The 23,127-nt window shown below is 44.1% G+C and overlaps 1 protein-coding gene across 3 annotated transcripts in view; it reads left to right on the top strand.

The window, feature by feature from the left end:
- znf385a (zinc finger protein 385A) overlaps positions 1 to 23,127 on the top strand; it is a 60,189-nt gene that overhangs the window by 19,732 nt on the left and 17,330 nt on the right. For 2 of the 3 annotated variants that reach the window (XM_020088958.2, XM_020088960.2), the window contains exons 2-3: positions 15,406 to 15,557; positions 21,254 to 21,364. In XM_020088958.2, coding sequence (XP_019944517.1) covers positions 15,406 to 15,557; positions 21,254 to 21,364 — 263 coding nt within the window. Of the gene's footprint in view, positions 1 to 15,405; positions 15,558 to 18,291; positions 18,669 to 21,253; positions 21,365 to 23,127 lie in introns of those variants that run through there. The other variant, XM_020088961.2, reaches the window with a different exon arrangement.

Consider the following 23,127-nt stretch of genomic DNA (forward strand, 5'->3'; position numbering starts at 1 on the left):
AGGCCGGGAACACTTACTGTTTTTGTTTAAAAAAGAAGATTCATAAACCAATAAGCTCTGCAGCTATAGCCTGCTGGAGTTGATGGATGCTTTGTTTGACAGTAAAAAGTACATCTATCCAGTTTTTTTAAAACAGCCTTTGTAGCATAATGTGCTTTGTGGATTGTCGTTTCTGATATGACAGCCCCATTACTCCCACATGGGGTTTTTTTGTCAAAAAGTGAAAACACCTTTACACAGGCAGCCATATCTCAAAAGTTCATGCAGCATCTATAACATTATATAATGATGAGACAAACAGTAGCAAATCAGTAACATAATGAGCCAGGATAACGTGTGGCTTGTTGACACTCTTGAGAGTTCATGATTGCAACGTTGTGCAGATTTGGGATAAGAGCACTTCAGTGAGCTTGTCATCCTTTGTTGTCACCAGGTCTCCCCATGATTGGACATGTGCTGGCGCTGCACATCTGCACACACCTCCACACACTCACATGCACACTCACTCACCGCGCCACCACTGCGCTGTCCTCCAATATTAATACATGAGGGCGATGATGCTGTGGGAGTGTACACATGTCACACTGTCACTGTCACAGCCGAGCAGAGGAGGGGAGAGAGAGGTGGGGGTGCAAGAGAGAGAGAGAGACAGAGAGGAAGAGAGAAGGAGGGGGCTAATTTTGGATGCATGGCATGTGGAGTTAGGATAACCATCTTTTCTGCAGCTCTCCTCCGCCACACTGTTTGTTCAATTACCATTTACTGCAGAGAAAGAAAGGGGCACTCAGAAAGACGGAAAGAGGAAGAGAGGGAGAAAGAGAGAAAGGGAGAGAGAGAGAGGCAAAGGGAACAGAGAAAGGGAAGAGCAAGGGCGATGGAAGGAGATGAGGAGGAGGAGGAGTGGTGCTCAGTGATGCAGGGGATGAGGAATTGGCTGCGAAAGAGTTGGGGAGAAGAGAGGGAGAACAAAAACAGAGGGAGCAGGAGAGAGAGAGAGAGAGAACAAGCCAAAACAATCTGTATACAGCGACAGGGCGAGGAGCAGAGGACACAGGGCGAGATGTGGTGCAGAGCTGACAAAAAGGAGAATGTATCAGGTGCAGGGGTCACGTCCCGTCACTGTGGAACCTTGTCTGCTCAAAAATGTCACACGACACCATCTCGTATGTGGTTTTCCTAGAGTTTCGAAATTAAGAGATGTAGAATCTGTGCAGCATGATTTCCTTGTGTAACAGCCTCGTACATGCAGAGCTTCTGTTATGAAACACCGCCACTGTCTCTGCTTTGATAAGTGTCAGGGGCTGTGAGTGTAACGTTAAAAACCCCCATATTCAAACAGACTATTCCCAGCTCTCTGCATGGGGTCCCAACCGTACCCAATTGAGATATACAGAGATGAAGCTTGATCCGCCAGCTCCTCTCATCAAGTCTCCCCCTCTTTTCTGCATCCCCCCCTTTTTAAAATTCTAATCCCTCCCTCCCCATCCTTCTTCACCTCCTCCCTTCCTTCACAGTCCCTCTCTCTCTTTCTGTGTGTGTGCGTCCCCTCTCTCTAGTTGGCTCTGGCTCCAGTATATGGAGCAATTACAGAGATGATATCCACTGTCAGTCAGCGGCTCACAGATGAAGCCGGGCCTCTTTAACATGCTAATGGAACGCCAGATTCAATCAGGCCTTTGTATGGCGGAGGGGAGGGCAGCACTGCTCATTATAAAATAAATAATAATAACAATGAGACCCTGGCTGCAGAGGCGAGCAACACTAAACCGTGGTGTTGAACTTGCTCCCTGACTCTGCTCTCTCAGAAAACACTTCTTGACCATCACCCCTCTTTTCCAACCGTCCTCCCATCGTCCCTCTGATCCTCAGAAACTGCCAGATAGTGGCATTGGGGGGGAGTGGGGTGGAGGAACATGTAGAGTGTGTGAGGGTGCAGACTCCAATCATATGACAACCAAAAATAAATTATGTCAAGTCAGCACTCTGTCTTATCCACATTTTTGTAATCTCATAATATTTTCACCTTGAAAATTAGTCACACTGAGACGGAATGTTTGTCCAGTGGCTTGGACCATAGCATGTTGATTAAGCCAATTTCAGACACGGATTCCAGAAAATCAGGTCCATACAGTTCAGCTTCCACATATAAAAAGATCAGCAAGAGACTGTCTGGGATAGGAATGTCTGGCTGGACATGACAGACATAGGACAAATTAAATTCCATTGCAGAAATCACGTTTTTGTTTACAGCACATGAACACACATGCCCTTATCAGCAAAAGCTCTTGAATCTCATCCTTCTGTTCATATATTCTTCAATGTCCATTCACATTCTTCCTGTTGTATTCTCACCTGGGCTCTCTTGGTAAATTTCTGAACGTTTTACTTGGAGGTAAAAGTTAAAGATAATGCCTGGAGCAACTGACTCAGACATTTGTGTTCCCTCTGGAAAATTTCAGGAAAATGTCCTCTTCTCTCCATGTCTGAAAGCAGCTGCAGTGAACAAGTCAGGGGGATTTTCTGCCGTTTGCTTAACTCAGCATATCTTTTGCTTAACAGAGCAAAGAAGGGTCTGAACAGATTTGCAGAGGTCCTGGCTGCCCCTGTTGTAAGTTATGTAATGAGTCTGAACATGTCTAGGATGATGGCGTGGTGAGGCCTTCTTAAATGTCAGTGTGAGCCGAGGAAATGTTTAGCCACAGGACATCATATTGGCTTCAGCTGGGTTTTGATTCACAGGGATGAACATCTGATGTAATTCAGCTGTCACATTTAACAAGCATATTGCACCACATTCAGCATCTGATATCCTCATTACTCTCATTACCGTGCCGCTTTGGAGAGCTGTTCAAAAGCCTATGCTCCTTTCATCCACAGTGCACTTTGTTTGAGTCCTCTCCATGGAGGTGTGATTCATGGACGCTCAGTTCCTCCCTATTCGTCATGAATCAACACCGGAGAGTGGAAGTTTGTTTGTGAGTTTGTGCCTGTTCATGTCCACATGCCTACAGACAAGAGATTTATCACAATCGAGATCCACCCGGAAATCATTGAATAATGCATCACCTGACTACCGTGAAAAGAAATATGCTGAATATGCCGCAGCTGAGCAGAAGGTGCGTTGAGGTGGTCTTAAACACATAAAGCTTGTTCTCAATTTAGCTTCAGTGTACGAGACCACAGGAGGATTGCATTGATCATATGTCTTGACAAATGAGCTCAGGTCTGGTTCAAGGAGGTTTTGCTCTGTCATATAATGAGCTATGCCAGGGGAATTTGCATCCATGGGGGACTTAAGTGTGTGTTTCACTCAAAAACTCTCAATTACGCTCCCGCATTCTTTTAAAAATAAGTTTCTTGTTTTAACCTCTATAAAAATCCTTGGCGGCTCATCCTGATATTAGCAAACCTCCTGAGCTGCCTGCAGTTCTTTATAGGGGGAGATGATGGATGCTGATTCAAACAAAAGTGTCATTTGTGGTCACACCAATGCCAAGTGACATTACAGCGAAGATCCCCCCAGCACTTAAAGAGATTGGGCTGTGGTTAGACTGGCCAAGGATGAACGGAGAGCACGGTGTTAGAGGACATGCCCGTTTAGGCTACTCCATATTCATAGAAAAAACACTGCAGGGCTGCAATGAAAGCAGGGGTCGTCAACCACAAAGTATCCTCCCCCTACTCTATTTGGCTGATAGCACATTGCCCTCTACCCTCCCTGGGGACTGGAAGGAATCAAATGGACTGGCAAACACAGGGCAGGGGTATATTATGGTTGATGTTCTTCAAACAGCTCAGGTTTTTTTTTCTTTTAATCTCCACATGCCCCCTTTGCCAGCCCATCATGCCTCCTCCTGTTCTCTTCAGCCTTAGGGCTGGTGGTATAATCTCAAAGAAAATCTGGCGCCTTTGTTGCTCTCCTCCGAAGTGTATTTGGGTTGATCCACCTGTTTGTGGCTGAGTGATAGAATTCCATACCCGAGGGCGCAGGTTTCTGGGAGGTGCATGGGAATAAAATCGCTGGCTATTGTTCCACCTGTGACCGCTGCCTTGAACAAGGGAAGAAAGGGTGGAGATGGGAGAGACATGTGGGTTTGGGTGTGGGGGTTGGGTGACAAGGAACGAGTACGAGCGGTTTTGGACAGGCAGAGGACAGGTGGAGAGAGGGGGAGAGGCAGAGAGGATACATGTTCTGGTGTTCTGCCTTCTAAGGCTCAGAATGTCACCTTGTCCTTTTTCCCCCTGTGTCTCCCTCTGTTTCTGGTTTTCTCTCCATTTCTTTATGCCTCTGCACCTGTGCACTGATATACAGACAGCGTCTTCGCTCTCCTTTCTACCAGTGCTGCATGTCTAATCTCCCCCCACTGCAGTGGATCAGTGTCTTTCAGCAGACACAACAAGGTACACTGCTCCTGTTCCTCCTCCATAGCATTCCAACAGTACATCCATCACTGACTAAGACTGCGCCCTCAGCCATGCAGCGACTTTCAGACACATCTTGGTTGAAAAGACTCTCTGATCATCTTACAAACCTGACTGGCCGTCAGCCAAGGGAGGAGCGTTCATTACAAAAGAAAAATACATAAAAAGACAGAAACCTGAGAAAGAAAGCGAGCAGGCAGCAGGGACTTTAAAAGAGGACAGGGCTGTTGGAAGAGATTAATATGGAAGCTGCTGTGAAGCTTATTGTGTTTTTTTGCTGCTGGATGATTCAGTGAGTCAGGCAAGTTTTTCCCTATTAAGGTGTAATCACTGAAACTGATCTAAAATTCACTTAACACTGTATTGCACCAAAAAATCTGTCTTTAAACTTGTCACATGTAGGTTAGACAGGTGAGGACGGCAGCTAATATTGACAACTTAAAATCACATATATATAAAAAGTGTGTGTAAAGAGTCAGAGCCAAGAATGTAATGTCGACAGAAACTTTTCAACGACACTGGTCGTCTGTGAAAGAGAAAAGCTACACATTTTTCAGGGCTACCTTTTTAAACGTATATGTAACTTCGGAAGCTAGGGTCCCTCAATCAAAACAAATCCATAATCTTCTTGGATTGCTGTTGCTCTAAGTGAATAGTTGTGATCTCATTACGAGCGACCAAAGCACACAGCAGAAGGAAAAAACAACAGACTGGCTAACTAGCCAACTGGCTAGCAGTGTGCCTTTCCTTTCTCATTGGTTGTTTGCCCCAAAGGTTAAAGCTGGCTGCAGAGGTGGGCAAAACCATGGGTAAAGCAGATATGACCCAATTTAAAGGTGACCAAAATGAAAAGTCCTGTGACCTTAGCTGCTTTCAGGCATGCACTGAACTCCAGAGATTCTCCACACTTTCTCTGGAGGAGGTGCATGTGTGAATGCAAATGTACCAGTGATAGCCTCAGGATTATCTGAGGACTTTATCTGCCTGGCCCCCTCACAAGTCTGTATAAAGTCTGTAGAAGACAGAGAACACAGCAGGAGTATTCTCGCTGGAGTCACCACGAGAGAGTGGGGGCGTCGATGATGCTTCTAACACACTGCAAAAATGAAAAAAAACAAAAACACAAATATCTCCAGGTGAAAACACGTTGTCTTAGAAGACACAGACAAAGAAGTCAAAAGGATTTGTGGTGATAGTCCAGAAATGGTTCTCTGGACTTTATCCGGAGGTCATGTCTGAAAACGACTTCTGCGTAAAATTGGGGATTTCTCTGGGTTTGAACATTGTTGGAAACATTTACATGTAAGTGCACAAGTCAACAAATATATATCATATGTGTATTTATAAACAATTCAATGAAGATTTGTTGCATATTAAATCTTTAACAGCCAATGATTATTTGATTTTCAACTGTTACATTTTTTAGTAAAAGGTTTATATTGGGATTAAAGTTACATAAAACAGGGTTAGCTGTGTAACCATGTGGGTTAGGATTAGTGCGAAAGGGGAATGAATGTGAGCCTGTGCCCTGACAAGGGTAACCACACAGGGGTGTGTGTTTGCTCATATTTGTGTGTTTGTTTTATGCGCTCATTGTGACCCTCTCTCTGTGTGAACACTGTGGTCGCGCTGCGTGCCGTGTCTCTGCAGTTGGCCTGCATCGAGCTGTGCTGCTCTGTTCTCTCTGTGTTCCCATCATTCCTGGCTGTCCTCATCCATTAGCCCTGACAGCTATTTGTCTGTCATTACTGACCTCAAAAAAGCACTAACACTCTGCGTCACCAAACACACACACACACACAGTCTCCACACTTGCTGAGCCTTGCACTGCAAAAATGATTATGTGCCTGTGCTATAGTTTAAACGTAATTACATCGTATGCTCTCATCGCAAAAGGAGCTGCAGTGACAGATATCACATTGGAATGTGACGAGACTGAGGCCAATTCATAATATTTTGATGAAATCTATTCAACGCGTCCTAAATGAGTTGGTGCAAGTTGCAACATGAAGCCAGACGTATGGCTACCCTCCCAAAGTGTCATCACTATCTCTATCACTGCACTCATTGATTTAAGGTGGAACCAGAGACAACTAGGATATCAATCATGGAAGAAATACACCTGTATCATTTTACTAGCCCACCTTTACTGCCCTTGGATGGATAGATAATACAGATCCTATGTAAAACGAAAAGAAAAATTACCCAGATAAAGGATTTGGCTTTGCAGAGCCGATTGGAGCGCTACATCATATCTACAGAACGAATTAGGAAGGTCACAGCAGAGATCAGACCACTAGATGTGTGCGCTTGTGTGTGTATGTCAGTGTGCGAGTGTGCCTCATCTGATTGTGTGTTGCAACCAAAGCCAACAGTCTCCAAAAGTCCAGTCGCTGCTGGACGCGTAGCCAGCCGGAGATTTATCAGAAGGATTTAAAGTGGTGTGCATCTGCTTCTGTGGCTCGACCAAATGCGTCTGCCCTGTACTGTGTATTTTTCCTCGCATTGTGGTGCTGAGGGCCGACAGGCCACGTAGGCAGGGGTATCAGGGACAGACTGTCTTCACCCTCATTCCATTGTATTATATTTGCATCACGCCTCCTCCCTGAGCATCCATCGTTCTTCACTTTATCTTTCTTGGAGTCCCCAGTCAGCAGCTCCTCTGCGTCTCCCAAAGATTCAGACTGGCAATTAAATCCTCCTTGTCTTCATTCAGCTACTTAGGAGAGATCAAGGTAGGATTTTTTTAGGAGGGGGGGCCATTTTGGGGCCTTCCTATCATATTATCTCACTAGGGTGTCATTACCATCCCATCCCACTCTGTAATTACGCACTATACTCCTCTGTGGGATAGACTGAGGGTGTACCCTGCCTTATATAAAGTATGACTACGTGTTTTTTAATAGCTGGTATGTGTGCTTGATGTTATTTGTTAGTATTTGGAATAAAAGCTGCTCTTGTTTGGAATTCAGTTCTCTGATCAAATTGCAAATGGCAGCAGATTGGCTCTCTGCTGTGTTAAAGGGAGGGGACTCATACTCATTTGTTCTTTCACCTAAAAATGTGAACTGTGTGTGAGACTTTGAAGCTGCTCTAACTTTGTTTGACCTTCATTATGCTGGTACTTGGGCTTTTTTTCAATTCTAGCCACAGAGCATAACACCACATGTGAGCACGTGCTGCAGCAGGCTGCACTTTACCCGTACGTTATAGTACAATGAAATTAGTGAAATTACTGCTCTCAAAATTGGTAGGTTGGGTAAAATCTAAAAGACCTACAATTAGAGGGGAAAGTTTAACACCCTCCCAGTGATGCGGAGAAAAATGTACCGGGCTCACAAAACTATTCAAATACAAAGCTACAGCTCATTTGTAAGGCATTTAGATAAAGTGTCACTTTTTACTGCTGGCACTGCACACTATAGAACGTTTGCAGCGTGTGTGTGTGTGTGTGTTCATGAGTCTCACTGCAGTACTTATATTTGGATTAAGCACTGAGACATGTTCTGACTAATACTTAGCACTGTGCTGAAGTCTTGAGCAGCAACCATTGTATCACATCACAGTAACTAAGCTCTCATAACCTTTTTTCACACTTCTCGACAGTGTGCGCACTGTCAAGAAGACACACACACACAAACTTGAAATTCTGCCTTACTGATCGACATAATGCATTCCCTAACCCCCCATCCCTGAACCTAAAACTATTACAAATATGCCTACATCCAAACTCTTATCCTAACGCTATCCTAAACCCAATGCCACCAACTTATAAAGGTGTCTCAGAAAGTGAGGACCAGTCAAAATGTCCTCATGAGTTCTCACGCACAGACATACCTTTTACGCAAACAGAGACGCCAACTCTGATTTGTGGCATCCACACAAAGTTTGAGCGTTCCTTGTGTAATCCTTTCATTAGAGTGAAGCATAACACCAGCAGTTCCAGGCTGCAGCAAACCAAACAGATCTTTATCACCATCCACCTGCCTTGTGTGCATATATTAGGAAGCTAGAAATTAGCATACAGTGATTAGAGGAGATGGGGAGATAAAGTTTGATAGGAACATGCAGTTATATTTTATAATCATTTTCAGATGCCAGAGAATGGACTTGAAGTTGCTGCTTTGACATTTACAGAGGGGCTCAGCAGCACCCTCTTGTGGTCACTGACAGTCCTGCTCCAGTTCTGGGGGTTTAAAGGTTTTGCCTGCTTGTGTGAAGGTGGGAGGCTTCACTGTGTGACTCCCAGCACTGTGTGAGCTTTGTTAACCTCTGCTGAAGTGCATCGTGAGTCAGACGCTGTGATTTCAGGCTGAGGCAGCGATCTGGAGGAGGGATGCTGCTGCCATCGCTGTCTGTCAGGGGAACATCCAGGCAAGCAGCTCAGAATACAGCAGCCAGATATTTAAAAAAAACACTCAGGACTAATGATCGGAAGGTGACAGGAGATACAGGTATAAAGTGAGTGTGACAAGTGAGTCAGAGGAATGTTGCCTCTAAAGGGCATGACTTCATAATCCTATATGTGCAAACCTGAGTGCACTGCAGGTGTAAGTGTGCATTCAGTCTTTAGGAACTGTGTGTGTGTGTGTGTGTGTGTGTGTGTGTGTGTGTATGGACATATACGTGTGTCTTTAATGTGTGTGATCATGCATTTATCTATTGCGTATAAATGCAACTGCCAACCTTAGATTGAACCTTAGAAGATTGTGTGTGTGTGTGTGTGTGTGTGTGTGTGTGTGTGTGTGTGTGTGTGTGTGTGTGTGTGTGTGTGTGTGTGTGTGTGTGTGTGTGCTTGTTATCTTAGTGGGTACCCATTTTGAGGATAGACCGTATGGAGTGAGGACGTTTCAGAAGAGTGAAGACGCTTTGGTCGGTCCTCACTTTTTTCAAAGAGCCGTTTGAGGGTTAAGACTTGTCATTTAGAGGTGATGGTTTGGGTTAGGGGAGAGGGAGGGTATTATTACAGTGTCCTCAGTGTGTCCTCACTAAGGTAGAATTGTAACATGTTGTGTATGTGTGTGTGTGTTAGAGTGTGTTATTATCTCTGTACGATTCAGCTGAGCTTTTGGCGAGGCCTGTGACCCTGTTGATTGGGCTGCTGGTCAGGTGAAAGGGAGGCACAATGTCCTGCTGGGCCTGAGACTGGAAGGGAATACTGAATGGAACAGGACCAAATTTTCATCCTCTTTCTCTCTTTCTCTCTCTGTTCTCTTGCTCTCTCTCTCTCCCTCCTGTGCCCTGTGTCCGCACTCTATCAAGCTGCCTCCGCCGCTGAAATGAATTGGCTATTCCTGTAGTCCTAGGAACAGCTGTGTACAGCACCGAATACACACTGAGCTGATCATGAGGGAGGCGAGAAATGATTTTAGAGAGGGAGAGAGATGGTCAGAGAAATGGAGGTGGGCAGCCAGACAGACGGGTAGCCATCCGTCACACTCTACAACACATATGAAAAAGTAAAAAAATCTGACAGCTCTTCCTGATCGCAATATGTAAAAAAAAAAAGTCATTTTGGTCATGAGAATTCTCCTCCTCATCCGTGGTTACGAAACAGTCTGGCAACCCCAGTTTGTTTCTCTGCCATGAGTTTGTCAATGTGCAGACAGCCTTCATCCTATGATCTGTCAGACTGGGTCTGAGCAGCTGCTAATGGTGTTCCTACAGTATGAGTCTGCTGTTCTCTGTTGTGTGAGCAACAGAGAGGGATCTAGAGAGAGAGAGAGGTTTGATGAGAAACTATATTGGGGTCTTAGAGGAAGCTCCAGGCTCCCGGGCTCTTTAAATCATCCCACTGTCTCACAGTTCTGTCAACAACGTACACATGGAGCGAGGGCAGGTTTTCTCCGCCTCAGACAGTTTGTCTGGAATCTCACTGCACACACAGGGTTGATTAAGTCAATTATGATCATTGCACAGTTAGTTAGTTATTTCTGAGTTGTCGTTAATCACCAGTAAGTCGCTGTGTTGGCTATTACAGGTTTAAGGTTCTTCTATTTGTTTTTAAAGCACAAAAAGACCTGACCTCTAAATACATTTCTTCTCTGCCCCTTTTTCACTTCCTTAGTCGAGGCTGAGGGGGAGGGTGTGTTCTCTCCAGCTACATTAACGTACTCCCCTTCTGTCGACATATTTAAGACTAGACTGTAGACTTTAAACTATGTTATTCTGGGCATTTGAGTGTCCTTTAGTTGTTTTGATCCACATCATATAGCATTGTCATTTTATTTTATAATTTTATTTTCTGGTATTCCACATTGTGTCTTCTTTTACTGTATTGTGTTGCTAAATAAACTTGACTTGACTATTATCAGATGTATTGAATCATATCTGTGTCTCTGTTGGGGATATTCCAACATCAAGTACATCTGCAGCTATGACTAAACCGTGTGTGTATTTCCTGATGTCCCCCTCCCCACTGGGCCATGTGCAGGACAGGTGCCCGCTTTACGGCCCTGCAGAAAGGCAAGTTGGCAGACTGACTGTTACCGCCTCGTTCTCCCCGGCCTCCGCTGCCAACAGCCCTGGCACATCTGTGCCTGTCCAACTCGCCGTGTGCCAACTCACCCCACTCTCATTGTTCTCTCCTGAATGCACCCAACGCCCATGGGAAAGAAGGCTGAACACAGTGTGGCACAACCTACACAGTCTGTTAGATAATCTCAAGACATGAAAAGATTCTCTCAGCCTAGATTCTAGAAACAGCTTTTTGTTTTGCAGCATAGGCAAGGAAAACACCCGACAGGGATATTTTTAAGATTCTTCCTCTATCATCTTCTGTTTCTGGAGTTAAACATTCACGAGAGTGAACACTGCACGAGCAGAATGAACTTATTTATTACTGATGTGATATTTGTATGATGTAATGCAGCATCTTATAACAGTATGGTGCTATTGATGTGAAAACCATCTTTTGAACCCTATTTAAAATTCATCTTTATCTCCTTTTGATTGATTATGTAGTTTGTAAGTTTTTAGTTCATAATAGTTTCTGAGGTTTTACTATATCATCAACAAAATTGTAACATTTCATAATCATTGCATGAAGGAGATAGGGACACACAATACATAGGCAGAAACAATTTAAGAATCTATTATTTGCATTTTACTTTTAAGTTGTTTTCCTGAACCACACAGACATGCACACAGACACACACAAGCACGCACATAGGGAATTAAATGCGTCCCATGAAGAAATAGGAGTGGGGGGGCATGATTTATGTTTGTGTATGTCTGTGAACATACTGTATGTATTTCCAGAGTGGAGGCGGTGATGTGACCAATAGCAGATTTATCAGGGCAATGCAGGCTGGGAAATTATTCCAAATAGGAGAATCAGTCACTCTCCTCTTTGATCTCACTGCTGCCTGCTCTCTAATTTTAACCCCCCTTCTTTTCTGTCTATACTGCACCAGTTTTCCTCTTTCATTCCTCCCTCTCTGCCTCCACCAGCACATGGCCAGTTCTGTCCTTCCATACTGGTGTCAGTGTGCGCAAAACAGCAATGCAAGTATGGGTTTTTGCCTGTTGTGTCTAAGTGTGAGAGCTTATGGGGACAAATATATGAATATGAGCTGCAGCAACAAGCTTTTAGGTTGTTTAAGAGGTCTCATTATATGAGTGCTGGTAGAGCCTGGTAGGGTTCCTGGCATGACTGAGGGTTTACCAGCATCCAAATCACTGACCGAGTCCTCTCTGCTCTTCCAGACCGGCCTGTCTGTCAGTCTGCCTCACATGGGCATTTACGCAGAACAGGCTCAGGGAAAAGGACAGAGGGAGTAAATATGGTGCTGCATATAGTAGATACTCTATTTTTCCTCACTTATGTCTGTGTGGTGCAATTAGCTTTTTAGGTCTTTGCACCACCACAATATTTCTTTTTAATGATCTGTAAAATAATAATCAGGTCAGTAATAAAATGCCAGAAAACAGTATTTTTTAATTTCCTGAAGCCAAAGGTTGCATCTCCAAAAGTGCTTGTTTTGTTCTAGCAGTCTACAACCCATAAATATGAATGATAGAGATTTTATGATATTTATGCAAGCATCAGAAAGATTCTGCCACAAATGCCGTGTTGGACATTGGCGAGTACACAACTGTGCCGATCTGATACCATGAATTTGAAATATATTAGTTTCACTCAGATAAAATTGTAATTTTCTTTTCCTGGGAAGCACTTGCTGCTCCAAATCAGCAGAGATGATTTTGATGATTAAAGTGTAGCGTTAGCCAGAGCTATAGCTAACATGTCAGCAAATTTGAGTGTATGCTATGGTTTTATTTTGTCATTTGATTTTGACTTTTTCTGTTGTTGCACAACAGTTTGTTGAAATAACAAGCTCTTATGACTTATCGTTTTATTAGCTCTGGCTCTAATACAAGATTTTGTCAATGAGCAGAGCCGAGCCTAGTGGGACCACATTCAAATATGCACTTACTCACAATCTGCGCAAACACACATATGCAAAAAGAAACACATTGTGCGGGTCACACAGGCACGCTGCTACACAGCGATTTGTTTGATTTACACTGTGAGACGGTCCCCAAAGAGAGGTTTAAATTAATGTGGGTAATTATACACTGGGAGAAGAAAGCAGCCACACACTTGAATTACACACACTGACAAACACACACGTGCCTGCTCCACGCGTGCATGCACACACACACACCCCCAATAGAACAGAATAGACTGTCTTTGCTTCAAGGACGACTGATCCTCTCTCTCCTATCTGATCCTCAGCTCCCTTCACTTTAGACTGCAGCTCCTCCTGCTGCTGCAGAGACATGTTGTGGTCCCTGGTCAGCCAGTCTCTGTGTTTGTCTGCCTGCCAGAGGCTGGCTGACCCACTGCCAGCATCAGCCTCCGTGTTCAAGTGCAGACTCGCTGGGGAGCGGCAAACATTACTGCTGTGCAACTCCAGCTGACAGGGTGTCACTCCTTCCTAACAAAAGGCACACGCTCAGGCACCAGGCTGTGTATCAGCATGTGGTATAGTGTCCTGATAAATGCATTCAAGAGGCAGTGTATTAGTCATCTTGTTGGTCACGCAGACCCAGAGGAGCAAGCTGCCTTCATCAGTCATGAAGGGAAAGGTATAGGAGAGAGCAGCTAAAAGACCTCCCATCCTCTCACATCACAACAAACGGCATCAAGGTTGAGCTCAGTTTAAAAAACTGATGGAGGATTGTCTGACAGGCTGTTTGTTCTTCTGAGAAATGATTTGGAACAACACACACAAACGCATCACTGTCCAGTTTTAACACTGAAACATACTGAAACTTAAATGGAGGGTTTGTGAGAGTCAGTCTGTGAAAAAAGACAATGCACCACCTGGACAACCAACAGGCACAAGGCAGCTAACTTGCTCTGATACTTAAGAATAGTTGTGTGTGTGTGTGTGTGTGTGTGTGTGTGTGTTGTGCATTCATACATGTGTGTATTAGTGGTTCGTTCAGTGGAAGAGCCTCCCTACCTAACTAGAGGTAATGATGCAGTCCACTAAACCTTGAGGCCCACAGATGCGCAGCGGAAGGCAGCTGGGCCACAGCTGAGACAGCACTTTCACTCAGCCTGACAAAGTCAATCTCTCTCCATCTTTCTCTCCCACTCTCTCTAATCCAAACTTTTTACACCGCAGCTCCCAACACTATATTTCTCCACTCCACAGCCATATCATTTCCCTGATCACATTCAGTCGACATAAAGCTTGACGAAAATGCAGAGGTGCCGCATAATGGACAAATTATCATGTGAAAGCGTGGAGGTGGGCAGAGGAACAAATTGTTGTAGGAAGCAGAGTGAAGGACAGCGAGTAACGGAGAGAGAGAGAGTGTATAGCTTAAAGCAGACCCAAAAAGGAGAGCGGCAGAGCTTTAAGTCTCGGGGGAATTTGAAAGCCACAGAAATCCAGTTGCGGATATTAAGAGGCTTAATCTAAGAGCTTGCTGAGGCTGAGTTTTGCTGTGTGGGTCCCATCACTATCATCCTTGACAGAGGTTAAAGAGGAGACGAGGGAGGGATAAGGAGGAGAGGTAGAGGAGGCAGATGGGAGCAACAACGCGAAGAGGGAGCGGTGTATCATTATGAAAGCATGGCACACTTTTGTAGGAGAATTAAACACTGACATCTAGTGCACAGATGTGTGTATTTGTGTGTGTGTGTGTGTGTGTGTGTCAGTGTACCTTCATACTACCTGCTCACAGGTGTCTTCGTTCTTCATCCCATCAAACAGTTTGCTGGATACAGTCAAAGCCAGGGGAGCATGTGTCAGACATGAGCAGCGGAATCAGAGTCTATGATTCTTTCATTCTATAATTAGACACAACCAAGTGATCCAACTCTGGTGCACGGGTCAGGATGACATTAAGCAACACATGCTATGATGAAACTCATTATCATCGAGCTGCAGATGTCTCCCAGGGGAGGAGAGAAGGAGACTGGGAGGCAGGTGGAGGAATCCCCTCTGCCTCTGTGGCATTCTTTTCTTCTCAGTGGCATTCCTTCTTCATTTGATGTGAATGTTTTAGTATAATGAAAGGCTTTGGTGCTACAAACTCCGCAAAGCCCACAAACCCATGATGCACAAGTCTTGTCAGCTTGTCAGGAGAAACCCGGATGTCTGTCCGCAGGAATCACTGCAGCGTTGTTAACGGGCCAAATGCTGATTTTTCTCACAGATTGGAGATTGCGTGTGCCACTGGGTGCCACATAACTTTGCTCTGTCCATGGAGAAAGAATTGCTTTAGCAGGGCAATCATGGTCCATTGTGCTGTTGGGAAGTCAGTAGAGCATTTCAGTGAACAACAGCACAAAAATTTGTTATTAGCTTCACATTTTATTTCAGAAATAAATCTAAGACATTTATTACTTGTACAAATGTCTTTACATTGCTTAAACAACCATGGGAACTCTGAACTGTTTTATACACTCAAGTATAAAATGGTTTGTAAATTGATCTTTCTCTGTCTTTTGTTTGGATGTAGGAGGCATAAACCGGGCCGGGGCGGCGGTCCCGACGTTCCTGCGGACCCCCACGATGATCCAGCCCCACCTGGACATGAAGCCCTTCCTGCAGTTCCCCATGGAGACCCCACATCCTGCACACACCATGAGTCTCTTTCATAACTTCAGCACGGTGAGAGTTGATGCAGATACACACACACACACACACACACACACACTCACACTGCAGTCTTATAACCCAGCCAGTGCAGTGAGGAACACACAAGATGTCTAGCTCCTCCAGAAAATTAGCCTTGTTTTGAATTCAGGACTTTAAAGTTGTCATTGTAGTGCCTGTGTATTTACCTTCATGATGATTTCACAGTCCACGTGCAGCTTATATATTTTTAATGCTTTAGTGAGCTTTAAAGTGTGTCTTCTAATTGTTGAATTGGTGCTATACCCACATTAAAAATTCATTCTATAAGGGAAGCAAGAGGTTCCCGAGACTGTGTTATTTCTTGTACACACACAGTCTTCTCCTATTCCTTAAATCAAAGACCCTTGAATTAAAGAGCGACTCTAAGGCCATCCTTACAGCTATGTACTTCAAACATCGTAGTTTGTTTGATGTGGTATTTATTTTAACGGAGAGGGATCTTCCTGTTTCCCCAGGCCCCGACTAACATCTTATAATTCAGATTAGACCGTGGAAGACATTTGGCATTTCACCAACTCAGCATAATGGGCTGCCTACTCCTCCAGACTCCATTAGGGATTGTCAACACATTTCTTGTCAGCAATATGTAAAATAAGTGAACCTTGTATATGTGCAGTATGTGGGGCACTGCTATTCCTGGACCATGTCTGCACCACAGTTATTCTCTGTGTGTCATCTGGGTATATTTGGCTGTATTCTTCAAAGACGTGACACAGCAATCTCCTGCCACTAATTGGAATTATCTGGCATGTGCTGCAGCCACGTATGTTACTACAGGGATAGTGACACAAGTCCAGACACAGTTAAACACCTTTTAACGATACAGTCAATTTAATTGCCCTCCACGGGCCATGACATAAGTGGAAGCACTGATGTTAAAACTGCAGCGCACCCAGCAGACATGGATTAATAGAGATACTGAAATTATGCAGGCACTCGGTTTCCTCTCTAGCGTCTGTTGGCACAGCCCTGAAACTCATTCTTGCTCACTCTTTCTTCATTCTTGTCTCCCTGCCTCTGCGACGCCCCCCCTCTGAATCTCTCTCTTCCTCATTCTGTAACATCCCTCTGCTCCCCGTCTTAACCCTCAGAACATCAACTTGCATCTGAGGGTCCACAGGGATGCAGTGAATGTTAATACTGTAGCTGCTGTTGCTGCAGCTGCTGATGTCAGGCCTGAGTGGGGGGTGTTTTACAGCCCTGTGTCCAGGAGATGGGGCCATAGGAGAGGTCTTGGAGGACATTATGACCTTAGAGCTCAAGTGCACACTGGCACATGCATGAGCAGGACCTCAGTGCTTTAACTGCAGTGCATTAAAAGCAATGGAGGAGTTGGCTATTTGTGGTGCCTGACGTTAAGCTATTTTATCCGTTGCTATTTAACTTGAGAATATTTTGAGCTGTAAAAAATAAAGGATACAACTTAGGTTGTTGCTGATAAAAGTGCTGTTTTTGTTTTTCATAGAGACAAAGTTGTGGCCCTCAGCTTTCCCTGAGAACCATTTCTGTTTAATTTGCTGTTAAGTCAGTGTAAGAAGATCCGGAGTAAAAGAGTTTGCAGCTTTGTTTACATCCCTGACTATATTTTATGTGTTGTTGGGCTCTTGGGCTGAAAATGTTTGAACAATCATTGTTTTCTCTTCACAACTGTATGAATGGAGGCTGGACTATATTATTATTTCACATGAAAGATGTATCTCTGATGCCTCTTGGTGTCTGCCCGCTCCGGCACACTGTAATAAATATGGATATTCACAATATTTCAATGAAAGCTCAGCATAATAGTAGCAGTTACAATGAGAGATGTTTCTGCACAAAGCTGGCAGCGAGTTATTTTATCATTCTCTCTTAATAAGTGATCTGTGCTGAGTTTGTACAGTCTTAATGAGACGCTACTTCACATTGAGGGTTATTATCCTCGCAGCAGAGGAATGGCCTCTCCTGAAGCCATGTACAACTTTAATGGTGCTCTAATGTGATTTGCCCTCTACCTGCCTGTCTATCCCAATGTGCCTGTAGACAGTGACAAGGCTGAATTATTTATCTGCAGAACTGGGCCCTGATATAGACGAACACACTCACACACAGCTCCGAGCCTTTGAGCAAAGTCAGGAATTTCTGATGAAGGTGTGGAATCGTGTGAAAGTCACGTGCTTACTTGTTGAATCTGACCTGCAGCTGGTCCAGCTTTCATCTCTGTTTCCCTCTCTTCCTAAACAACTTGCCCTCAGACAGCATGGCTCCTCTTTCATAACACTTTTATCTCAGTATTAAACATTCCAGGACTGACTGATGTTTCATCGTACTTGATGCCTCTGCAGGTTTCCCACTGAGGTGGATCAATCAGAAATAGTAACAGTTAATGGTTCGTTTTGTCCAGTTCCTGGTGAGGCTTATGTGTAGTGATGCCTGGGTTAGAGACATTAAACACTGTACTTGTTAAAACCAATTTAAAAACCATTATTATTTGTATTCACACACGGTTGAAGTGGGGGATTTGTGGGTAGGGGCAAAGCTCCACTGGCTGATGATGACATTTGATAGATGGTGTGAACTTTGGGAAAAGGGGAAAGGTTGAGCAGGAGGAGAGTAGGACACACAATCCTTAGCTGCATCTGGATCTGGACAGGCTGAGCATGCATGAAGAAAGGGGGGGAGAGAGAGAGAGAGAGCAAGAGAGAGAAGGGGAGGAGAAAACTGGGAAGTGCAGTGAGGGTAAGCATGAGACAGAGAGAAAGCAGCTGAGAGGAGAGGAGGTGGAGGCTGAGCAGAAGGGACAGGCACTTGTTAGGTAATGTGTGAGGGAGACATTTAAAAACATCCTTGCAGCATAGACTCTTCTTCTTGCAGCGTCTAAAAAAACGGAAACATCAAAGACGCTGGTAATGCACCATTAGGCACCAAGTTTTTAGTTAGTTAGTTGGTTTCTGCATTGGCATCTGAGCAGGAGGCTGAATGAGTGAGGAAGGTGCAACACACGCTCTGAGTCTCACACATGCTGAGACCAACAAACACATCTCAGCCAGTAGCACACACACTGGACCAATGCAGCTCCAGGCTCCTGCTGACACAGAGGAGAAGAAGGTGAGTGAAGATCCAGGTATTTGGAGCTTTTTATGCTGTTTTGGTTTCTTTCATCCAACTGTTTCTTAATCTGGGTGTAACTCAGACGTGGTGTAGAGCTTCAAAAGGTTTTTTTCTTCTTTATCTGACGGTGTGCAGAGTCTGTGACTGCCACAATGCATGGTCCCCCCAAGAGTCACACAGCAACTTGATTTGTGTTGATGGGAATTCAACGATTTCAAGCATTTTGTCGCAGGAAATTGATCAAATGCAAAAGAGAAGAGAAACAGAGACAGAAAGGATGCAACAGGGAAAAACAAAGAGCAGGGAGAAGTGTGCTAAAACGAAAAAAAATGAAAGACAGAAATAAGAGGATGTAGATGAGGTTTACCTCAGTAAAGTGCCAGGAGATGCTTTGTAGCTGTTTTATCTGTTTCTCCACTCTGGAGGCTGTGGGTAACTAAATACACTGCTGTGTTTGGGTCTGAAAGGCCTGTGGAGCTGTTGATATGACTATGTGAGTGACTGAGACATCCTAAAGTCATGGATCTGTGTGGTTTACATCCAAACTCTCTCACCACATCCAAACAACTCCGGACTCCAAGTGACATGGAATCTAACAGAACTCACCCAGCTGAGTTTTATTAAACAAGACAACTGTACCTATTATGTACTAATTGTTTTTTTAAGTCTGAGTGGACTTTGCAGCCAATTTGAAACCCGAATGTTAATTTTTCTCAAAACTGGTCGAAGCAACCGAGCGTGTTTTGGAAACTTACTCTTCAATTACATCATAGCGCTCCACTCCTATTTCATGAGGACATGTTTTGGAGAGCGTTCGGCTAAGAGGCCGTGTGAACATCCATCCAAAAAGGCTTGTTGGCAGCTGGAGAGTGGGTTTAGTAACAGCTGGATTTACTGGATGGATCGTTGCTGACCCACACCCAGAGTGCTGCACTGGAATGGGGAAAGGCCCATGATTCACATGTACAGTTACTCCACCACTTGTTATTGTTCATATTTACTGGAAGGGGTGATGATGGGCATGGATGCCCTCAGCATGGAGTTAAAGAGACATTTTGTGGTCTTTGGACTCAAAATGTTGAGTTGACTGTTGATACAAACTTGTGTTTAATTGCACTCAGTGTGTGGGTTTCAAAATGGCTAATGCATAACTACGGGTGACCTGGCCTTGCAGACGTTCAGAGAGTTTACATTTACCATTGTCACTGTTTAATATCTTTCACCCCGACTCCTCAGTCTATGTAAGTCTGCAGCAGAAGCAACAGAGCTGACATTATGTTTCTGGGGAGAGACATAGAAGAAGTCATGGAATGAGGAGTATGGTGAAGAGAGCCAAATGAGATAAGAATGTGCGATGTGAGGAAGTCCGTCCTTGGGCCTCTGCCTCGCTCTTTCTCTAACTCTCGTCCCCCCCTCCCCTTCTCTTTCTTCTTCTCCCAATTCATCCTCCTCTCCCACTCCTCTGCTACTCCAGATGGTGTAATTCTGGGCTGTCCTGTCACCCACCTAAACCTCTCTGCTTTTACTGTTTACCCTGTTTTTTTGCAGTTGCCGAGGAACAAGCACTGTGCAGAAATTCAAATTGTTTAAACTTGAGCAATGAGGATATTCGTCACTGCCTCTCCCAACTCCTCAATCGTCAGGCCAAGAGTCTTTAAATATTACAAGAGACTATGGCTCCAGGTGTAATGTAGCTTGGTAATTTGCCAAATTAAACACATTGATGACACAAATCGAGTCGTTTTAGAGTTTGTCAGACCCCCCCAAACCAACAGACTGGCATCAGACTTGGTGAACTCTCTGGAACATTCCCTCTTATGAATTCATAACACACACAAACACACACACACACACACACACCATGTCCATATTGTTCTTCAGTCTAGGACTTTTGTTTGTTGTTATTTCTTTTGCGCACCCGTACCGAACCACACTATCGTCTAAATGTTGCTTGCTTTATCTGCAGACTTCGTGCCAGACAGTTGTTTGTTATAGAAATCCAAACCATTCATTGCCTCCAGACTAATTCTCAGGTCTATTAAAGATGATCGCCGGTTAAATTCAGCTTCAAACCCAGATAAATAACTGGAATGAAGCCCTTTTAGATGAGTACAGGCAAGGCCTTTGGTGTCTGGGTCAGGGTTTAATTCAGAGGCTTAGCCACCGACACATGCTAAAGAAAGTCAGTTAAATTTATACATAGATGACGGACGTCCTAGCTGAGACAATTAGCACGAGCCCAGTATGAAGCGACAACTTGGTCAGGATCATCAGCCTGAGCTTAGGTAGTGTGCAACAGGTGTCTCAGTTGTAGCAACACGCTGTCAACAGTGTTGACTATAAACACAGACGTACAATAAACACTGGAAAGACACTTTAAACATTTGTGTCTTTGGATTTAATGTTGTCTTCGTAGAGTGGCAGAAAAGCAGTGGCCTCTTTACTCCATACTGTCCTCTTCCATAAGAGTAAGTGGACATAGCAGTGAACCCTGTCAAGACAGAGTATGAACTGTAGCTCACAGATTTCTCCTCTTCTCTCTTGTTCCTCTCTCTGTCTCCTACCCTGTTATTTTCTGTCAGATGGACCCGGTGCAGAAGGCCGTGATCAACCACACCTTTGGAGTTCCACTGGTCAAAACCAAGCGGCCAGTCATCTCCTGTAACGTCTGCCAGATCCGCTTCAACTCAGAGGTACACGGACGCAAAACAAACACACCACCACTTACACAGCTTTTCTCTGAGAGAGAGACATGTTGTTTCATTTTCCCTACGTGGCATTTAATATATTGTATTCTGTTCCTCACACCTTCTATCAATCAAGCAAACTTTATTTGTATAGCCCACAGTCACAAATGACAATTTGTCTCATAGGTCTTAACAAGGTGCGACAGCCTCTGTCCTTAACCGTCATCAAAAAAACTTTAAAGAAATGTAGAAACCGCAGAGAGAGCCACAAGATATATTGCCGATAATAGTAGTATACATGAGTAAGCATATTATATATCCAAGCAATCAAGTTATAATTATTATCCAACATCACAATCCACCACCACCTTTCACAAACACATTTTCCTGAGGAATGTGTTGGAGGGTTATCTATCCTATTTGTTCTCTTGAGAGCACGTACTGACACAGAGGATGTGGTACATTTGTTTGGGCTGAGTTTTGGCAGTTACGATCCGAGTGGAATTTATTTGTTTCAAGACAGTGTCGAGTTCAGAAGCGATAAACACTGCAGCACAAAGCCTCAAGAGCCGCTGCAGAGCCAAGGAGCGAGAGATGGGATTTTATTTCCAGCATTTTCAAAGAGATTTTCCCTCGCTCGTCAACACAAAGCTTGATTTAGTTCTTGAGCGTGTGGAAAGTTAATTTCACATTAGCATTAGTCATGAAGTAAAATCTTAATTACGTTTTTTCATGCTTTTGTATAATTCTATCCATTAATATTAGCTGCAGTTTCATCTGTTCATGGTGTCCATATGGTGTAGTTTTTCCAAACTCATAATGGGAGTTTAATGACATGCTGTGCCCCTGGGCAACTTGCGTTCATAAATGATGGACATAATAAAGCAAACAAAAATCATAAGGAAGCATTTTATGTGCAGTGACGACAACTCAGTGTCAGTTTTGTATTTTTGCTGCACATGAAGAGGACAGACGCATGACAACATCAGCGCCAAATGTCATGTGTGCAGCATATAATTTGGCTGATTCTCCATATTCAGTGGTGCAGACTTCAGGTCTAGGGCGTGCATCCATCCACAATACATAACATTAAGGAGTGGACCCATGCTATAAATACTCCTCAGGTCTACAATCATGGTTTCAATGTGGTCGGGGAGCTGCAGGGCTGTGGTGTGAAGCCTGCTCTTTGTACAGTCCTCTGCTGTATATCCTCCAAGGGACAGGAAACCGTTAGACAGAGATGTTTACACAATGGAATAGTTGGAGACCTTCAGCTAGCAATCAAATAGTGGCTTCTTTAGTTAAGACGTGTCCTGTTGGTTTAGGTTAAAATATGCAGCGCATCTGTGTAGAATTTAAATATATAACGTGATAGTAAATTATTTGTTTTGAAGCCGACAGTGAAGAGGAAAAGACAAGGAAAACCTTAAATATGTCAGGATGCATAGAGAATAGAATTTACTCTTATCATATGTAGCACAATGTAAACCAGATTAAGCACAATACTGTGTTATAATGCTTAATAGACCATTTCTGACTGTAAAATCTGCAGGGATAAGTGAGGAATACGTATAGATGCGCATGCTTGTTTATCCTCAGGACTGGGATTGCAGGACTACGCCACCTCTCTGTTGTCATTGTCACTTTCACATGTGCTCAAATAAAGCACCCACTGCAATGTAATGTGTCAGCAGCGTCACCCCTGCAGCAGGCTGGAGTTGTTCCATCATGTTCGGTGGGAGAATAACTGGCCTCCATATTGCTGTAGA

Source organism: Paralichthys olivaceus, chromosome 6 (assembly GCF_024713975.1).
Source record: "Paralichthys olivaceus isolate ysfri-2021 chromosome 6, ASM2471397v2, whole genome shotgun sequence".
Taxonomy (NCBI): Eukaryota; Metazoa; Chordata; class Actinopteri; order Pleuronectiformes; family Paralichthyidae; genus Paralichthys; species Paralichthys olivaceus.